At 48.6% G+C, this 19,828-nt stretch overlaps 1 protein-coding gene across 4 annotated transcripts in view; it reads right to left on the reverse strand.

Annotated features, from left to right (window-relative positions):
* Nucleotides 1-6,173: 6,173 nt before the first annotated feature.
* Nucleotides 6,174-19,828, reverse strand: part of PLS3 (plastin 3) — a 57,881-nt gene continuing 44,226 nt past the window's right edge. For all 4 annotated transcript variants that reach the window (XM_082488065.1, XM_082488064.1, XM_082488067.1 and 1 more), the window contains exons 4-16: nucleotides 18,718-18,847; nucleotides 18,138-18,270; nucleotides 16,735-16,816; nucleotides 15,909-16,074; nucleotides 14,605-14,747; nucleotides 13,026-13,121; nucleotides 12,319-12,514; nucleotides 11,115-11,193; nucleotides 10,361-10,475; nucleotides 10,114-10,247; nucleotides 9,075-9,198; nucleotides 8,352-8,476; nucleotides 6,174-7,517 (exon numbers count right to left, since the gene is read on the reverse strand). In XM_082488065.1, the coding sequence (XP_082344191.1) occupies nucleotides 7,385-7,517; nucleotides 8,352-8,476; nucleotides 9,075-9,198; nucleotides 10,114-10,247; nucleotides 10,361-10,475; nucleotides 11,115-11,193; nucleotides 12,319-12,514; nucleotides 13,026-13,121; nucleotides 14,605-14,747; nucleotides 15,909-16,074; nucleotides 16,735-16,816; nucleotides 18,138-18,270; nucleotides 18,718-18,847 (1,656 nt within the window). In that variant the 3' untranslated portion in view covers nucleotides 6,174-7,384. The remainder of the gene's footprint in view (nucleotides 7,518-8,351; nucleotides 8,477-9,074; nucleotides 9,199-10,113; nucleotides 10,248-10,360; nucleotides 10,476-11,114; nucleotides 11,194-12,318; nucleotides 12,515-13,025; nucleotides 13,122-14,604; nucleotides 14,748-15,908; nucleotides 16,075-16,734; nucleotides 16,817-18,137; nucleotides 18,271-18,717; nucleotides 18,848-19,828) is intronic.

Consider the following 19,828-nt stretch of genomic DNA (forward strand, 5'->3'; position numbering starts at 1 on the left):
AGAGGGGCTCCAGCCCTCACAGCACCTCCGGGGCCTCCTCTGGCCCCACTCCAACAGCTCCGTGTCCTTCTGCCGTTGGGACCCCCCGAGCTGGAGGCAGCACTGCGGGGGGGTCTCCCCAGAGCAGAGCGCAGCAGAGGGGCACAATCCCCCCCTCGCCCTGCTGGCCACGCTGCGGGGGATGCAGCCCGGGGTGCCGGGGGCTTTGTGGGCTGCCAGCACACATTGCCAGCTTATGTCCAGCTTTTCACTCCCCAGCACCCCCAAGTCCTTCTCCTCAGCGCTGCTCTCTGTCCCTCCATCCCCAGCCTGTATCGATACTGGGGATTGTCCCGACCCCAGTGCAGGACACTGCACTTGTCCTCGTTGAACCTCATGAGGTTCACATGGGCCCACTTGTCCAGCCTGTCCAGGTCCCTCTGGATGGCATCTCATCCCCCAGGCATGTCACCGCACCACTCAGCTTGGTGTCATCTCCAACCTTGCTGAGGGTCCCCTCCATCCCACTGTCTATGTCACTGATGAAGATATTGAACAGTACTGGTCCCAATATGGACCCCTGAGGGACACCACTTATCACCAATCTCAATCTGGGCATTGAGCCGTTGACCACTACCCTCTGGATGCGACCGTCCAAACGATTCCTCATCCACCACACAGGCCATCCATCAAATCCGTATCTCTCCAATTTAAGAGAGCAGGATGTTGGGGGGGAACGTGTCAAAGGCCTTACAGAATTCCGGATAGATGACATCCGTAGCTCTTCCCTTATCCACTGATGTAGTCACATCCAGAAATATTAAGTATTTTTGGATGCTTTTTCCTTCGTAAGATTATTGACTCACAACATGTTCCTGGCCCAACAGCACACCCACCTGGGCTAAACTCCTGCCTGGCATGGAGCCCCCCCGCAGGGGGACACCCCTCTGCTCTGCAGGAAGCACTTCCCCGTGCTGGGTGGCAAGAACAGCCCCACAACCTCCGGAACAAGCAGCACCATTTGCCGGTGGTCCACCAAGGTGTCTGGTGCTGACGGTAACGGCGATGGAGGATCCCATCCTTGATGCACCAGGCACAGTCAGCACCGGGTATCGGCACTTGGCGGATCTGGATTTCCCGCAGAGACTAAATAGCGCCGCAGGTAGCATGAGGAAGCGTGCGCGCGGAGACTTGTCCTGCAGAATCAGCAAGGTCTCCCCTTGGCCCGGGCTGCGGGTGCGCAGGAGGCAGGGTCTGCACAGGCAGCGTCGGCGCCTCGCACTGTCTCTTTGCTTTCCACCTTTGGGAGACTTCAGGAATTTAGGATTTCCTAAAGCCATGGTGAGCAGAGCCCCCCGCCGACCACGGGTCTCCCTTGCTCTGACCTCAGCCGGGTCTAAGGAACATCGTTCTTCACAGATCTTTGGCTTTTGCTCCGAGATGCTCTCAGTGATTATTTCTCACCTGACTTCTAAAGGCAAGAACATCTAGATAACACTGCAGAGAGATGACCAAATTTTCAGCCATTATCACGGTACGAACACTTGCCACAAGACATGCCCAACGTTTCCTGAGCGCTCACGGCAGGAGGAACAGAACGTGTGGCAGACACACCACATTCGTCCCCGTCCTTAAAGGAATTATCCCAAGCTGACAGGAGGTAGGAGAGAAATAAACCTTTGCTTAATGCTGAAAACACACGAACCAGCACATTTTGTCAAAGGAAACCCACCGTGGAGTGCAAAGCAAGACCAACCTTTGCTGTTGCACCAACTGGGGCTGCCCAACAAAACCAGACACGCCGCATCTTCCCACTTACCCGATTCGTGATTAGATTTGTGCAAAGTATTCAATGGTCGATACGTTTTCACATACATTTCGTTTGTGCTGTTTCGTCAGTTCGTTTGTGCGTTCAGCACCGTCCTCACTTTCTTCAGTGTCACATATTTCACGGGGTAGTGGAAAAAAATCTCCAGTTTGTTTCTTGCCTTCGCATTCCTCTCCGTGAGCGATCTGCAACAGAAAAAGGCAGAAGTAAAAAACCAAGAAAGCCAAATCCAGTTTTTTAGCGGTCCCTACAAAATTAGACGTTTTCCATTGAAAAATACAAATCGGAGAAAGTTTGTATGACAAAGAGCCTCGTCTCCTCTGGATGCTTGCAGAAAATACTCCTTCTGCTTTCACGCCACCGCCTCGTTAAACACTGCACAGGAGCACAACTGAATTGCTGCTTCTGCACTACGATGAGGCAGCGATAGAAATACCCCGGGCTGAGACCCCACCTGGAGTACTGCCTCCAGCTCTGGAGCCCCCAACATAGGAAAGACATAGACCTGTTGGAGCGGGGCCAGAGGAGGCCCCAGAGATGCTGGGAGGGCTGGAGCCCCTCTGCTGGGAGGACAGGCTGGGAGAGGTGGGGGGGTTCAGCCTGGAGAAGAGAAGGCTCCGGGGAGACCTCAGAGCCCCTTCCAGTGCCTAAAGGGGCTCCAGGAGAGCTGGGGAGGGACTCTGGATCAGGGAAGGGAGCGATGGGATGAGGGGTGGTTTGCTTTGCTTTGCTTTGACCCAAACCCTTCACCGCGAGATCTCTGCTTTGCTTTGACCCAACCCTTTTCTCTGAGTTAGCCCATTTCTTAAGTGCATCCCGCACACGAGATGCTGTGCTGTTCCAGAATTGTCCAAGTATCCATTTTTCCCCCTGTAACCTGGTAGCAGGAGGTCAAAGAGGCAAGAAAGCACAGATGCGTGTGGTCACTTACAAAGTTTAAGGATTTTGACCTTGATTACACCGTACCTCCAGCCAGCGCTATAAATCACGAGCCCACTGTTTCAGTGGGATGGATGTGACTCTACTTATGGTATATCGCTCCATCTTCAGTGAAAAAATATGCAGTTTCCTGTGGGAAGCTTCGCTTACATATTTTCTTATGACAAAATTGTACCAGGGGATAGTTCCCAGGCGGCGGTACGTGAGGCTTGGTGCAATAAGCCACCGCGCGGGTTTGCTGGTCCCGCCGGTGCTCTGAGCAGTGCGTGCTGCTGGCGCAGCCCCTGCCCCGACCCCCGCAGCACACTGCGCGTCTGCTCTCAGCTGCACCAGCCCCTTCCACTCCCGGCCAAACCCCCCTTTTCGCCTGCCCTGTTTCCATCTCCTACTTGTAGAAAACTTAAGTCCCTATCACTCAGCTAGCCCTAATTATAGAATTGTAGAATCGTTTTGGTTGGAAGGGACCTTGAAGATCACCAACTCCAACCATCAACCCAACACTGCCCAACCCACCACTAACCCACGTCCCTCAGCACCACGTCTGCCCCTCTGTTAAACACCTCCAGGGATGGCGACTCCACCACTGCCCTGGGCAGCCTGTGCCAGTGCTGGACAGCCCTTTCAGGGAAGAAATTTCTCCTAATCTCCATCCTAAACCTCCCCTGGCACAACTTGAGGCCATTTCCTCATGTCCCATTGCCTGTTCCTTGGGAGAAGAGACCAACCCCCCTCGCTACTCCCTCCTGTCAGGGCGCTGCAGAGAGCGAGAAGGTCTCCCCTCAGCCCCCTCTTCTCCAGGCTGAGCACCTCCAGGTCCCTCAGCCGCTCCTCATGAGACGTGTGCTCCAGACCCCTCACAGCTCCGTTGCCCTTCTCTGGACATGCTCCAACACCTCAATGTCCTTCTTTTTGTGAGGGGCCCAAAACTGAACACAGCACTGGAGGTGGGGCCTCACCAGTGCCGAGTACAGGGGGACGGTCACTGCCCCAGTCCCGCTGGCCACACTGTTCCACATAAAGACTCTTCCAAGCGCCAAAACCCAACAGTTTCTCCCTGAAGCCACATCTCCACACTCTCCCGTACCACAGTGGCCCTTCCCAAAGCATGAGGGCCCCCCAGGGTTTTGGGCTCCCCATCCCCAGAGCTGGCCCGGGAGCGCTCCAGGCTGCCGTACCGGCCGCCGGCCCCTGAATGGCAGCTCAGCCCCGGCTGCCGCCCGTCCCTCCGGCGGGGACCCCCCCTGCCACCCCCCGGCCCCCGCATCTGCCCGCGGGGGGAAAAAGGGGCTGTGGTGGGGTGGGACGTTCTGCTGCCGGAGCCCTATGTCCATCACCTGTACCCCCCCAGTGCCCACGGACACCCACCCCACCGCTTCGCAGGTCAGACCTCATCCAGCTAATACAATTACACTGATGTAATTACACTTAACCTGATCTGGTGGAAGGTGTCCCTGCCCAGGGCAGGGGGGTGGAATTAGGTGATCTTTAAGGTCCCTTCCAACCCAAACTGATACAAAGCTGAAAGACATCTGGTTCCCTCCCTAGAGCAATACAGCCACATTTCGGGATGTTTTACGAGCAGATAGGTCAAACAGGTGCTATGCTCAGGTAGATAAAAGTCTTGAGACACAGTACCCTTGAACAGAGTAGACAAGAAGCATACACTAGAATGAGCTAATTTTGTGTAATTAAGTGGCGTCTAATTAAGCCAAAGGGCAAAGTGAGCGCACGCGAAGACCAAATTCAATCAGCAGACACGGTGCAGAAGACTATCGACAACCACCAGAGCTCTGGAAGACCACCAATAGACTTAAATGTGCACGTGTCAAGGACATTTACATATATGAATGAGTTATGGGAAATAGTATGCGTTAATAATTTCTTGGAAATCTAATGGATACGTATATTTTGATTGCATATAATCTTTGCAGTTGAGCAAGTGGGCACGCACACTAGGTGAAGCGATCCCCTGTGCGCCCGGCGCTGCAATAAAGGATGCCTGCTTTCCAAAACTCCTAACTGAGTCTTAGAGAGTTATCTTTTTGCCAACTTACGGTATCAAAACCACTCTATTAATTGGGAAAAACCCAAAAAAGGGGAAACAAAGCGATGCTTACCATGGGCTCCAGCTGATCCCCGCAACATCTGCTTTGACAGAAACCCCATTCCAGCAGGATCCGCCGCTGCAGCAGTCTCTCGTGGAGGACAAGGTCACAGCAAAAGGCGCTTGCGGGTTTTGGAGTTTGTTTCTTTTTCCTCCTTGCTTTAAAAAGAGAAGTGAGGACACAAGCACATACACGGTTCAGGAGCACTGACGGCACAGCTCCTTCGCACCAGCACCTTCACACCAGACAACGGTTTGGAGCACGGGATGGGGAATGATATATTTGATAGTCAGGTTCCCACATTCCTCCAAGCATTTGGCTTGTGGGAACTTTGAAGTGGCTTAAGCCCACAGCCGCGCCACTTATTTTGCCCAGGATGACGCCCAAAGAGAAGTCCAGGCACCAACCCGGAATCCGGGTTAATCCACGAGCTCATCCCCGCTCCATCAGCGGAGCGGCCACAACACCTCTCTTGCACAAAACACACCTACCCGTTTTCACCACTGGAAAAAAAAATAAAAATAATCATTCCAGACAGGTCAGGAGGGCAACAACCCGGCCCAGGTTTATGTAGCTGAGGTCACAGAAGTTTGTTTACGTGACACCAGTCTCACACAAAGCCACTGGTGGTCCTGGGGACTCCAGGTCACTGTGGTGGCAAAGCTCAGGGGACACCCAGGGTTGCATGAGTGTGGGAACTGGTGCACTGGGGTCACCACGGCCCTCCAGCACCCACCGCCCTGTGCAGGAATTGGTGCGTTGGGGTCACCACGGCCCTCCAGCACCCACTGCCCTGTGCCAGACTTGCTGGTCACAGCAAGCGGCAACCCCCCCTGCCAAACCCCAAAAGCCGGTGGCTGCTGGCGACCCCCCCCTCTCCCACCCCGAGACCCAAACGACGCCAGCCTTGTGTCAGGTGCCACCACACCCCCAGACCTGTGGTTTCGGGAAACGAGCCTGGACAGCACATTCCTGACACAGGGAACAACTTTTTTTCCTCGTTCTGGGTTCTGCCCTAACAGGGCTCTTCCCAGACACTCACAGACATCATCTTTGGGCAAACAGAGAGCCCTCACGAACAGGGTTTTACGGAAGGTGCCGTAAAGGCAAAGCCTCGCTAAAACACCGGGGGAGAATAACTGCGCTGCCACTGCCTGCCTCCAAAAACCAAGAGCTCCTCAAGCACAGCCCCATTCTAGGGTTTCTTACAGATCAACAGACCTGGAGAAAAAAAAAAAGAGAAAAAAAAAAAAAAAAAGCAAAGCTAAAAGCAACTGAGGCCGGGCTGTCACGCCAGGTCAGCGTAAATAAGGAGAGAAGTGTGTATTTAAATGGTTTTTATTTCAACTAATGCTTTGCCACCATATTACATCACTTTGAATAGCTTGGAATAGCAATATGATCTCAAAATATAGCAAACAGCTTGCCAAAGCAAGATAATATTAAATCCTATGGATACAGCATCTTTCTTCTTTGGCGACAATGCTTCCTTTTATCTGTAAAAATAGTTTTATGTTCCAGAACATTTGCTGTTCAGTTTATTGAGCCCTGCTGTTCATAACATTTGCCTCTTCCCTGCACAAAACCTCCCCACAATGTAGTACGGTTTTATATCCAACAGCATTTTAAATAAAAAAGTTATAGTTTTCATGCAGATTTTTGTAAAAATTATTTTCTAGGGGCACAGAACTGAACCAAGATGCATACAAAAATGCATTCACTTCCATTCTCAGGTGTAACCACGCCATCAGCAACACGGCATCATACGTTACTGCAAGAGGTCCAAGGATGGTGGCATTCTCATATATAGTATAACTTTAAAAAAAAACCCCAAAACCTAAAACAAAATAACCAAAAAAACCCTTTTTGTAAGCAGCAAGAGAAAAAAACTGCCATGCTGTATTTGTAAAGTAATCAAAATAGTTAGATGTATAAAAAAAGCACCATGTACAGAGAATACCAGTGGAAGATCCATCTTCCTAATTACACGTTTCTCATTTAGCATTGCGAGCTGGCCTGCAGGTCCCAACTTGTACTGTAGCTTTATTTGCAAAGTTAAGGAAGGGGTCAAACCTAGAATATGCTTGGACCGTATGATAGAAATTAAACTGGATTGCAGAGAGAAATTAGATTTGTTTCCATTACAACTCATACCAGCCACCTTATAGCCCTCAGGGGTAAAAATCACCCACGCCCCAAGTATCTGAGAAATAATGGGGTGAAAACACAGCTCCAGAGCGGTATTGCAAGCTGCAGGTCTGTTATGAATGCATTTCTGTGAGCTCTTGGTAAGTTAAACTTTCCTTTGGGAAAAGAGCACGTCTGTTGGTTAAAACTCCTCTCCCTGAGAATTTTGATAAGAGTTTGTCTTGCAAAGCAAAACAAAGTCCTTTGAACTTCAACGGTTCCTAGGCCAACAGCATTTCAACGTGGTCACAGCTGATCTGCTACTCATGCACCCAGGGTGGCAGGTTGGGTTTTTGTTGCGTTTTGTTGGTTGTTTTTTTTATTTCCTTTACACGGATCAACCCTTTTATACTCGCTTCATTCCTCTGCCCATCAAGCAGGCGAACACGGTCATGACCATCTTCGGTTTCACCTCCACAAGGTCTTCTGGAAGAGCATAAACTCTGGCACCAATTCTTCTTGCCATGGACACAGCGTACCTGTTCACCACAGAAAGAGGAGTGGGTCAGCCCCGAGGCTGCTACCAATAAACAACAAGTCAGCTCCTGCCCTATCCAACAATTTCACCTATTATCCTCCTTATTAAGATTCAAGACGTGCAACAGTCCAATCGCACCACATCTGTTTGTTTTATAAATGGGGTTTTTTTTTGATCTTTTGATTTATTCTCTTTCTACAGTAGATAAAAGTGTCTTTGATGGGCAAACTGACCTTTGTATGTCAAGTTCCCTTTACCAATAGTTTTAAAAAAAATGTAATTAATATTTGTGAGGACTAATAGATAGGATGTATAACCAAGGATTAACCAGCTAATGTTTAAATTTCCCCTTCTGTTTGCTCTTTAGGCATAATCAAGCGAGACTATTATCGGCAAGAAACTTTGCTGTCATTCTGCCACTGCAGAGCAGTCACAGAACACACATTTCAAAGGCATGTTCTAATAGACATACCTTAAACTTGACAACCGACGATGATTCAGCGAGGCACGAGACATACAAGGGTTCCGTTTCAAAACCCTGAGCACTTCCACATGCCCGAACAAACAGGTGAGAAACAGAATACCATTGCTAAGAGCTGTTTGGGCTGTTCTGCGGATCTCTCAACAAGCGAGAGAGCGCAGCCAACTACTCCCTCCAGCGTTGCGCGCGAGGACAGCAATTAAATTCCAAGAAACGCTGCCTGTCTAAAAGGTATGGTGTTAAGAGATTGAAAACCGCAGCAAGAAACCGTGGGAAAACCACTCGCAGCTTAAGGCCAGCGCAGAGAAGGAGCACTCTTTCAAAGCAAACCAGCTTTTGAGACGGCAAACTTACTTAGCGTTATTTTGTTTGTCATCTTCTGATAAATGACCGGTCTTTACCAGGTCATAGTTGATACAACCAGGCTGTATAGCATCAATTAAATCCACGACCGCCAAGCTTGTGCTGATAGTCTTGTCCTAGAGAACACAGAGACAGAGGAGTAAAGATGAACGTCTAATCCGTGCAGCATACCCCCCACCTCAATTCAGCTGCTCTGCAACGTGCAACAAAACAAGCTCTACACACGCCATTTCCAAAGTAGCTGTGGTAGCAATTATTCCCACAGGGAAAACCAAACTGATGCTTCTCCTTTGGTAATAGTACAAGAGCACCACTCCAATATCCCCCAAGTTCTCTGCAAATCGAAAGCAGCCAAGCGCTGTGCAGACAGCAGGTGTGCCTCGCTGCCCAGATCCCAAAGGACACCGCTCACCTACCGATGCTCACCAGCTCCAGCCCCTGTGCTCACCAGCATCTCGCCCCCACCTCCGCCCCGGAGCCCGACCACTCCCCCCTCCTCTGCTACCCCACCAGCTCCCTCACCCCACCGCTATTCCCCACCAAGGGCAGTCCTAAAAAGTCTCCTCTCTGGTGACTCGAAGCCACTTTGTTCCCAGCACAGGCTGAACCCTGTCCTGTTTGAACCCCCTTCTAAGATGTTCCTGCTGTTCCTCCAGCCAAGGAAATACTTTTTGGGCACCCCTCTCCTTTTGGATGCAAGAGGGGAACCTGCACCTTGAAGTTCTGTATGGAGGTGGACTTGCCAGCTTCTTTCAGGGTCTGGTTTACCCAGCTGACTATAATGTCATCGTTAGCTTTCTGACCGTCACCCAGGTCCTCCAGGACATTCAGTGTGTACCTGAGAACCAGCAGAGAGAAGAAGATTAGGCAGAGAGCCTGGGCAAAGCCCAGGTGAGCGTGCAGCCAGGACACAATGTGAGCCCATGGCAGCTTGGAAAGTCTTCACATAGTCTCAGCTCTGCTTTTTTTGTTGTTTTGGTTTTTTTTTCTTTTTTTAAAAAAATACTCCTTCAGCAAAAGGGAATAATCATCTATCTTATCTGAAGTATGATTTTTGTTAAAGCATTTAGTCTTTCTAAGCCTTTCAGGTCGTTTAACATGATCACAAAATTGCCTGGGCTTGGGACACTTGTTAAACTGTTTCACCACTGATCATTTGCTCTGTAGGATTAACACATTACCCAAAAGGTGCGGATACACTCACGAGTTCGCATTCTGACCTCTATTACCAAATAAGGGGCTACCATGTAGCTATTTTTCAGATATATATTATACATGTGCATAATCTTAAAATTCTTCAGAAATAGATAAGAAGAAGGATGACAAACTTTATCTGTTCTTGAGTTTTCCCTTCCTCCCGTTCCAATGCAGAAGAGGGGTTACAGAGCAGCCCTGGAATGTTTCTCTCTCAAATCCCAATTAAAAATGAGAACATAAAAGTTGTATAAATGTTCCTGCTAAGCACTCCTGCACGTGGACCAGACCTGAGCAGGTGAGAGAGAGGTGATCCTGCTCAGCGGGATGCTCACAGATGCACCAGTGGGCTCTCCGGGGCTCTCTGCTTCAGCCTCCCACATGCAGCAGGATCAGCTCTGCCATAGTTTTGTCCAGCTGCGCCTCAGAAACCTCCCAAGGAAAGAGTTTTTACAATCTTTCTGGGTGACCTGTTCCAGTGCTGCAGTGCTCTCGCGGTAAAAAAACTTCCCAAACTCTGTACTCTACTCACAAGTTTCACGTTTGAGCCGGGTCCTACCTTCTCATCAACTGCCAGACTAAGGCCAGTGTCAGCGTTGGGTTTCCGTCATTCAGATCCTGTCCTCCGATACCAACCAGGGAGAACTTAGCTGGGTGCTTTCCCAAGTCTACAGCGTAGTTACAGTTTTCTAGCTACACAGGAAAAGAGGTTAAACAGAAAAATCACTCGCAAATACATTCACTTGACTAGAAGCCTCAAATTTTTAGTGTCCGCAGCTTCTTTTAAAGTCTTTTGAAACGCTTACCTTTTTCATATTTGCTCCAAGCTTAGGGTACGGAGGCTTGTTAACCTTATTCCAGTCAACAGGAACTTTGATCTTTTCATATAATTGTAGTATTACCAGTGCATCTTGGAGATCGCTAAAGTGGAAAGCATCGATTAAGCTTAATGCCTCAAGATTCAAACGCACTCTGACTTTGTCACATCGTTAATAATTACTCCTCTTTACAGGTTACCGCAATTTCAACAACCCAAAAAAGAAAAAAACATTTTTTTTTTTTCATTTTGTAGTTTTCAAGGCTCCATTCTTAATGTTAGCTGCTGAGCTAAAGCAGGTTTTAGCATGGTAATCAGCAACAGAACCAGGGAAGAATTATGCTACATAAAATCCAAAGTTGGCCACCTTGCTCCACTGATTATAGGGACCCAGAGTACCTTGCCTCCTAACTATGATGTCTTGGTTAAGCCCTAAAATTAGGTGACAGGGAATTTATTTCCAGTTGCTTGAACAGATCTATATGCATTGGGGTCTCAGGGTACCAATTTACATAAGATAGGGGAAAATAAACAACTGCCTTCAGCCCTTAAAGCCAATTGCTGGTGTGTCGAGTGCTGGCTCAGAAATCCCTACGCTACGGGGAGGGTACAGTGAGCATCTCCCACTCCCTACCACCGCCCTTTCTCCAGCTCTTTGCTCGGCACTGTGGGCACCAGGACACTGGTGCGGGCACATCTCTGGCCCAAACTAGCTGGGTCTCTCCCAAGAGCCCGGCGCTTACCCGTAGAGGTGATTTACATGGGGGTTCACCCCAAGGGAGTTCATCCAGTTGCGGAAGGTCCGTTCCTCACGTGTCTCTCCTAGATGAGAGAAAACAGGTTCATACAACTTCTGCAAGCTCAAAGGTTTTCCACCTCGCAAGGCAAGGAGCTTTGAGCAGCATAGCTCATCGATTAGGTTCTCGAGCAGAAAAAGGGTATTTTTTCTAATATAATTTTTTCAAAGGGAGACGGTTGCCCTGATATCTAGTTTTGGATATCAGTTTGATTTCTCCAGGCTTCAGAAGAACATGCCTATTGCACTTGCAAGAAGAAGTAGCAGGAAGGTGTTTCACATGGGTGTTAGCTAACTGCTGTCTGGGAGCCAGGCAGCCAAAGCCCTAATCCTCGTTCTGCCAACAATTAGTGCTCCCATGAACATCTCGCTGCATCACTGAGGTGCTCCTGCCCATCACAGGGAATGGCAAAATCAGCTTCCCAGCCCTGGCATGGGGGCTGTAGGGGCAAGTCCAGAGGAGGCCTCGGAGATGCTGGGAGGGCTGGAGCCCCTCTGCTGGGAGGACAGGCTGGGAGAGGGGGGGGGGGTCAGCCTGGAGAAGAGAAGGCTCCGGGGAGAGCTCAGAGCCCCTTCCAGTCCCTAAAGGGGCTCCAAGAGAGCTGGGGAGGGACTCTGGATCAGGGAGGGCAGCCATACAACGAGGGGGAACGGTTTTACACTGAAAGAGGGGAGATTTCGATGAGATATCAGGAAGAAATTCTTTCCCGTGCGGGTGGTGAGCGCTTGATGCAGGTTGCCCCGAGAAGCTGTGGCTGCCCCATCCCTGGAGGTGTTCAAGGCCAGGTTGGACGGGGCTGGGAGCAACCTGGGCTGGGGGGAGGTGTCCCTGCCCAGGGCAGGGGGGTTGGGACTGGATGATCTTCAAGGTCCCTTCTAACTCAAACCATTTTGCGATTCTATGATGACTGACGGGCTCCTGGCTGTGCTCTACAGGTTCAGGCTCCACATCAGGGTCAGAGCAGCTGAACCAACTGTCAAGTACCCTTCTCATCTGCCCCAAACAAGTAAACCACCACTGCAGTACTGAAGCCTCAAATCACAGGTGTTACTCCAATGGAGATACCTCCACTGGGCACAGCCTCTTGTGACACAAGTGTTTACTTCAGATATTTCCCTCCTGCTAATTTTGTGACTGATACGGCCATCACCTTCCAGTAGGGTCCAGTCGATGTCCTGGTTTTCAGGCTTGGTAAGTGCTGGGTACTTGTTGAACAGGTTGGCAACGAAGGCCAGGTTCAGTTTGGGATTGCCACTGACCACATCAGCCGGCGTGACGAACTGCCGGCAGCCCAGCCGATCCGCCTGCTGAAGCATGTACTCTGCTCTCCGCAAGTCGTCCTTTTCCTGCCGGGGATGACACGGACAAGAGCTGTCATGGAAAAGATTGGGCTACAAAGCAGATGGGAAGCTCCTGACTGCTCCCTGGGGCAACGTCACAACTCCGTCCGCCTTCATTAGGCATCAGTCGCTAATCAAAGGGATGAATGCACGCTAATCCCTGCCGCTTTGGATGCAATCGTCCCGGTTTGTCTCGGCATTTTTCCTAGCATGGCGCTTTCCAAGTTTATGTGCTTTCCAACTTTTATGCTTTTTGAACTTGGTGGTTCAAAAGCAGAAGTCAGCATGCTCCCAAATGGAGCAAAGCCACAAACGATTTCTCAATCACATATGTTAATTGGCAGGTAGTGATCAGGCCTGCGACAATCACTCACTTCGCACGTACCAGAGGTGCGCCCACGCCCACTGACACTTTACACCCTCTAGAAATTAAGATACCAGGTTACCTAGATGTCATGGGGCAATTACAGGGTACAGGTAGTTCGCGACTGTACAGCACGACAGCCGGAATACTTACGTTGAAACCCGACATGTTAATATCAATCTGAGGCTCTCCTTCTTTCTGCCCTTTAGGTGCAATTTGATTGAGGAGGTGGAAATAAGCTCTGGAATCCTGAAATGGATGAAAAAGAAAATTCAGGTCTCCCGCACAGCAGTGAATATACTGTAAAAATGCATTTCAGGCTCATCTTTACCAAGTCACTGTGCATAATTGGCTTATGTACCTTTACTGAATTACCGAAATCTGTAAGCTTAAAAGAGAGCATGATGGCAGAAATCCAGGCAGCAGAAAAGAAAACAGAAAGGGAAAAGGTTAGAAATATTTAAGCTGAAAACTATGAGGTTTAACTGTTTGAAAGCTGCCCTTGCTATAAGCTCTGGTGTCACAGCCCCCTCTCCAACGGCTGGAGGAGGCAGTGACCCCACGCTGCTCACTCTCACGGCCCCCTCCCCCCAGCCAGATACCCCAAGGTGGCCCTAACCCCTAAAACAAGGCAGCCAATTCCTACTGCTACAGCACCGATGAAAACAGCTCAGCGAAGACAAAGTCCGGGCAAAAAGCTGATTATAAGAACGCTGAATGTTTTCTCCTGTGCTTGCCCATCAGCTAGCACAGCGTAAAGGAGAGAGGCCAGGGATGGTCACAGACTAGGAGAAGCAAATAGCTGCACTAATTATTTATCAACTACAAATCTTTTTAGTCCTCAGCACTAAGAAGGACCTCAGCATATCCTGGCAGCCTGTGGGTTGCAGCAGACAAGCCAACAGCTATCAGCAAAGCTGTAAGCAATTTGGAAGTTGGCAACAAGACTGACTGTGTGTGCACACACACTCAGGGGAGCTCCGTGCTCCCCATGCACCTCAGTTATTTTTTTTTTCCACCTCAACAGCGCTTTAACCTGGAATCCACTTCAGTCCTCCTTCTCCTCCTCAAAACTGTTGGCTCCAGAAACCTGCCGAGACCAGTGTCCAAAAACCCCACACTGACCGGCAGTCGCCACCCTCCATTTCTCACTAGTGCTGAGAGGAAAGAGCCACCCCCTCACATCTGAAAAATAGCTGTAAGACTCCCCGCTCTCATTTCTACTCAGCCCAGTGTGGAGAATAAGAGATCTTGTTTCCCTTCCTCTCTCCAGCCCATGACGTTTTGGATGAAATGCCATCACCAACTGAAAGTGTGAGGAAGTCACTCTCTCCAGGGATGCAGTTAAGGATTTCACCCTATCTGAGCGAGCTGCACGCCCTTGAAAAATTATTTCCATCAAAAAAGTTCTATTAAGAAGAGTTGAAAACACATGACTAATACCGTTTTCCTGCTCGATTAAAACATGCAACAGCTTTGCAGCAGGACTGCACCAGCACTGGAGGAAACACTCTGACAGCTCAACACTGGGTTCAACGTCACGGCAAGAGAGAGCAGCACTGCAGTGCCTTAAATGGACCACCCCTAAAAGCTCTGTTAAGCCCACTCAGTCTATTAAGGTTAAGAAAGGTCACGTCTGCGGAGGAAGAGCCTCATTTATACATGCAAACACATCCCTGGCCGGCTCCCAGCCTTTTCCCAGGCACGTGCAGCCCAGGAGAGCTCTCGGTACCTTGATATCCGAGCTGAAGTTATTGATTTTGTGCCAGCCTGCGTTTTCCAAGTGGTAGTTGGCCCATCTTAGGAGCAGCTCTTCTGGGGATAGCTTCATAAGGTCCTCCAGATTTTCACCATCACGAAGTAAGGCAGCCAGTGCTAGAAGAAAAACGCTCGTGAGGGGAAGGAAGGAGTTTTCAAGCGGCAAACCTGCATACCAGAATTAGAGCTGCAGCAACATTTCAGGGGGAGAGGGGAGGGACAATACCAACTGCTGATTAAGTCAAAATACTCTGAGCATTAGTGGAGTTTTCCCAAGTTGGTTGTTACACAGAGAAGAGTATGAATGATCTAGAAAACTGTGTGTGAAGGATATTTTCCATTTTCTTGCATAACAAAATTCTCTGGAATTTACGTGCAGTCTTTTAAGCTGATGAAAGTAAGCTAAATGCAAATGTATTTCTATCTCAATGAAAAAGTGCTTCCAAGCAGTTTCATATGCACTGTTAAAAAAAGCCAGAAAAGCCACGATAAGCACCCTTTCAGCTGGCTGGTGCTTTCCCTACCATGAATTTTCAACCTAAGCCAAACATTGTTACCCCTTCACGACTGGGAAGTTTAAACAAAAGACACCGAAGCCCCTCCATCCGTCTGGGTGCTCCGATAGCCCATGCAGCAATAACAGAGCTCTTGGAATGGGGTGAAAAGTTTAAATTTTGGAGGCTGTCATGCAGGGCCAAGCAAGCATAGGGGGAGAGCTGCAGCGCTGCTCTCCCACTGCCGAGAACAAAGCGGAGGATTTTAGGAGAACCAAGTCATTGCGAAGATATTCCCAAAGAGCTGAAGCCCTCTTTTTTTTTTTTTTTTTGTTTTGTTTGTTTGTTTTTAAGGAAGATGTGCAGTCACCTACAATCCTAAGAGGATGCAAGCAGCTTTTACCACCTCCCAACACCGTGATGCATCCACCTATGGCCGAAGCCCCCCCGGGAGAGCCTGCCCAGCCCCGGGCATCACAGAGCAATGCACACACTCGCACCGCAAGATGCATCTTGACTTACAGACTGGGGTTCAGCCAGTTCTCCAAGGCTGACACACCTCCCCAGGGGGGCACAACCCCCCCGCCGGAGCCTGCTTCACAGCTATAAATATAAAGAGGCTGGAGAAGCACTCAGCTCGGTGCGTGCCCCGAGGAGCCCGAAGGCGAGTACCCCACTTTCAGCAGAGAGAAGGGGAGAGAAGCGGCAGCGACGGGGCTGGAGGTGACAGTGCAAGCAATGGGGTGCTCACGCTTCAGAAGTAATCGCTTATAGTTTCATTTACCTTCATTTCTGCTGAGCTCGATGTCGGCAAACAAGCCGATCTTGATGATCTGCCAGAGAAGCCCAAGGACCAGGTGGGGTTTCCCTTCCCTCAAGTCCTCTGCGCCAATATTGACAACATGACACCCGATGGCGGATGCGGAATTCAACGCCAGGTTCAGGTTCTCCTGCAAACAGCACAGCCGAGTGAGAGACAGCCAGGGGAGAGGCTGCTTCGCCTTTCATCCAGCGCCAGCAGAGCGGAGATTCTCCCCTTGTCCTTGCTCCGATGGCAGCAGCTCGGAGGAAATGCTCCCGACCGCTGAAGTTTTTACGGAGCTGCGGTGGCAGCAGGTTGAATCAATAAGAACTGAACGAGGCACCAGGGTTTAATTTCAGCCTCTGGTATTTAGTTTCAGCCTCTGAGTTAGTCTAGCGGTGTCAACAAGAATAAGGCTAGAGAAGTGTTAACTTATACGGGCACGCACACGCAGGCAGCCTTGCAAGAAACACCTTGACGTACTATGAAATGATTCAAAGGTAGCCCATGCCGATAACCGTCTTGCTTTCAGAAGACGGCACGGCATATAATCACCGCAGCAATACCGGCGCACACAGCATTTCAGCCATTTTACCCGTTTTGTCATTAAGTTCGCATTTTTGACTTTTGAGCTGTACCCACAGCGCTGTCAATTATGCGCAGTACAAAACTGCCTTTAATAATTAAACGCCAAGTTATAAAACTCGCTCCTTGCCAGAGTTTCACCATAACACCTCCAGCCACCGTGCTGTTTTCGTTAATTCTATCTGAATATGAATTTCAGCAAAAATACAGAAACGTATTATACCTGAATTATGAATGGTGTGAGTTTCTTCTTGTTAATTGCTCTTTCATCAATGGTGTCCGGAACAGAAAGATTGATCATTTTGCTGGTAAGAGGAAAAACAATAATATTTGAACAACGTTTAGTATATAGTTACGTTAGTATATCTCAACAACACTCAAAGCACTGTTACAATACTCACCACAGTAGATTTCCTTTTGCCCATTTGATTTTGTGCATTTCTTTTTTTTTTTTTTAAATCAAGGTTGTGTAAATCAGAAGTTAATATTTACATTACCAAGAACGTATTTGTAACTAATAGCTAAGCCTGAAACCTTAAACATGCTACTGGCCACTACTGATCTCAGCCGCTGGACCAAAAAGAGCACATGAATTATTCACAGCGCAGTCACTGAACTAGCGAAGACCCATCGCTCTGTTGACACCCACTGCAGATTCTAGTACAACGCGCTTCCTCCGATTGCAAAGGTGTCCTACTGCTGGCAAGAAAAAACTGCCCCCCAAAAGCGCAAACATTTGGAGAGCTCAGTGGGAAGCAGGTGAGCGCGATGAATTTTTAGTCAACAGAAAACACGGCGAGTTTTTACGTTATATTATGAAGGACTTCCTACTCAGTTCAGTCTTCGCCTGAAGACCTGAACTACTTGAAACTGGGGGGAAAAAGAAAAAAAAAGAAAGATCACAAGCTAAAGAAAAAAAAAAAAAAAGAAATGAAAGGCAATGGGCAGCCCACTCAATATTTTTTATGTATTGATACTGAAACTCCAGGCTGATCCAGTTCTCCCCTATATTAATTCACTTACATTTAAAAAACAAACCAAAACCACAAAACCAAAAGAAACCCCACACATAGAAGGCGGTTGGTGTTTAGCAGCCCTGGATGCCTTCCGTTCGCAGCATGCAGCAAAGTAAGTTACTTTACTAACTTAGTGCAGCTGTTCTCAAAAGCAACAAGAGGATTCCCCGAGAATTAATTTGGGGGTTAATTCATAAGGTCACTAACATTCCCACAGAGGTTCCCGTCTGCCTAAAAATCCCAGAAAAAGGGCTATTTAGCACATCTGCCCTCCCCCAAGCTACCTAGCATCACTCTCAGTTTGCACCAGGACAACTTCTGCTCCCACAAAGGCACCTTCTCCCCTTCAGCCAACTCGGTCTCAAGCCCAAACAAAAATACCTGCTTGTGAAGTCGGCATCAAAGCTGAAGCACCATGCAATGACAACAAAAGCCTGGGCGACTGAGCCCCTTTTTACACATGCAAAACATTATGCACACACACTGGTCACAAAAACAGTGTAGAATAGGATGAAAATTCCCCTAACTACAATTTGGGGAAGTTATTTCAGCGATTTTTTTTTTTTTTTTAAACTTTTTTTTTTTAAATTCAGGAGCCACCACGACTTACCATAGCACAATCCCGTCTCCCACAGCTTTGAACAGGTCATCTGTATTTGGGTTCATTGGAATAACGTGCCTGCAGTCGGGATCATTTTCCAGGGCTTTGTTTATCCAGTTTACAAAGGCATATTTTTCTTCCTCTAAGATAAACAATTGTAAATTAAATACAGGCTTTTTCACAAATATTTTCCCAAAAGAACCAGTGTACAATAGCCCAGGGAAATAAAAGCCGCCCCACTATCATTACCACGCTATTTTATTAGTCACACTAAGTTTAAAGACATATGACTTTCACTTCCAATTACTAGAATATTCCTGTTATTTACTCCTTACTCAACAACTTTATTATATTCGAGTGCCACACAAGGACTTCATCAGCAAGCACAGTTAACAAATAAGCACACATTTAATTTACGCACCGCTAATCAGGCATCACCCTCTAATTCTGTCCTGCTCTCACCTCGACCCCCAGATCATTCAGCTATGGGAGAACAAAAGCACAGCACAGGGCAGGGCAGGAAAAATCCACTATTTTGGGGATACGGCCTCCCCTTACGTGTGAGAGGGTTGGAAGGGCAGAGCGATACCTGAGTAGGAGTGCTGCGTCCCCTCGCTGGAGAGCTCCGAGGTCCCCCCGATGGCACAGATTCCTTCCTTCCTGTTAATGGCTTTTCTGAACGTTTTAGCGATATCGCTGCTTTTCACCTCTTGGAAAATCTACAATTTAAAGTGCTCTGTTAGGCAAGAAAAAAAAATTGTCTTCCTCAAATGAAAGGGCCACAGAAGAAACGATTTCCTCTGGGCTTTAAAGCAGACTTTGTAGTAAGATCAGCAAATGTGAAGGGCCCAGCCAGGGTGTAGTGGTATTAAATTTAACACAGATAGTGGGCAGAGAGTTGTCCCACTCCCTCAAACACATGTTGCAAGTGCCTACTGAAACAGAAGCATTAGGGATGAAATACCTCGTGTACATTTACCTTTCTGAGTAGATTTCAAGAAGCCACAAGAAAAAAAATAAAGGTGAAACCTTTGCAGTCCGGGAGCAGGTACACATGCAGTGGTTTCCGTGGGACCAAAGTTGAGAAAGCTGTTGTGCCATTTTAACCTTTTTGCGTTAAGCCAGACGCCCGTGTGACTGTGACTTTTCGTTCACACAAAAGGCATTGTCCACAACCCAAGAAACAATTCTCTTGAAGCGTGCGACAGTCAAACCCACAATAACGTGTAACAGCGACCGCTCCAGGTAAGGACACCCCCGTCCCCAAGAGCAGGCTTGAGCAAACTGACAAAACACCCTCACGTTTGAGGGCTGAAGGGATGCTGTAGCTCAGAAAGATGCCACGTGCCATCTGCGCAGGTTGTGCGTTCCTATTAGTGGCTCAGAGGTCCTACAGAACTGAGCAACTATTAGAAAAAAAAACCAAAACACAACACATCCAATGGCTTGAAAGCCTACTGTAACTCCCTCAAAACTTAACCAAATCATATTCAACCACGCTGAAAACACAAATGAAATGTATACAGGTTCTCCAATCGCTACCCAGAAAAAGGCAATGAAACAGCACTGTAAAGCAAAGTGCTTCTGTTAAAAAGAGAGGAGGGGACTTGCCCACCTGGCTGCAGAGGTGTCGCTGCGGGGCCAGCCTTACCTCCCCCGTCCCTTCAACACGAGTCAAGGTGATGATGCAGGGCAGTTAA

This window comes from Vanellus vanellus (assembly GCF_965231255.1).
Source record: "Vanellus vanellus genome assembly, chromosome: 10".
NCBI classification, from domain to species: domain Eukaryota; kingdom Metazoa; phylum Chordata; class Aves; order Charadriiformes; family Charadriidae; genus Vanellus; species Vanellus vanellus.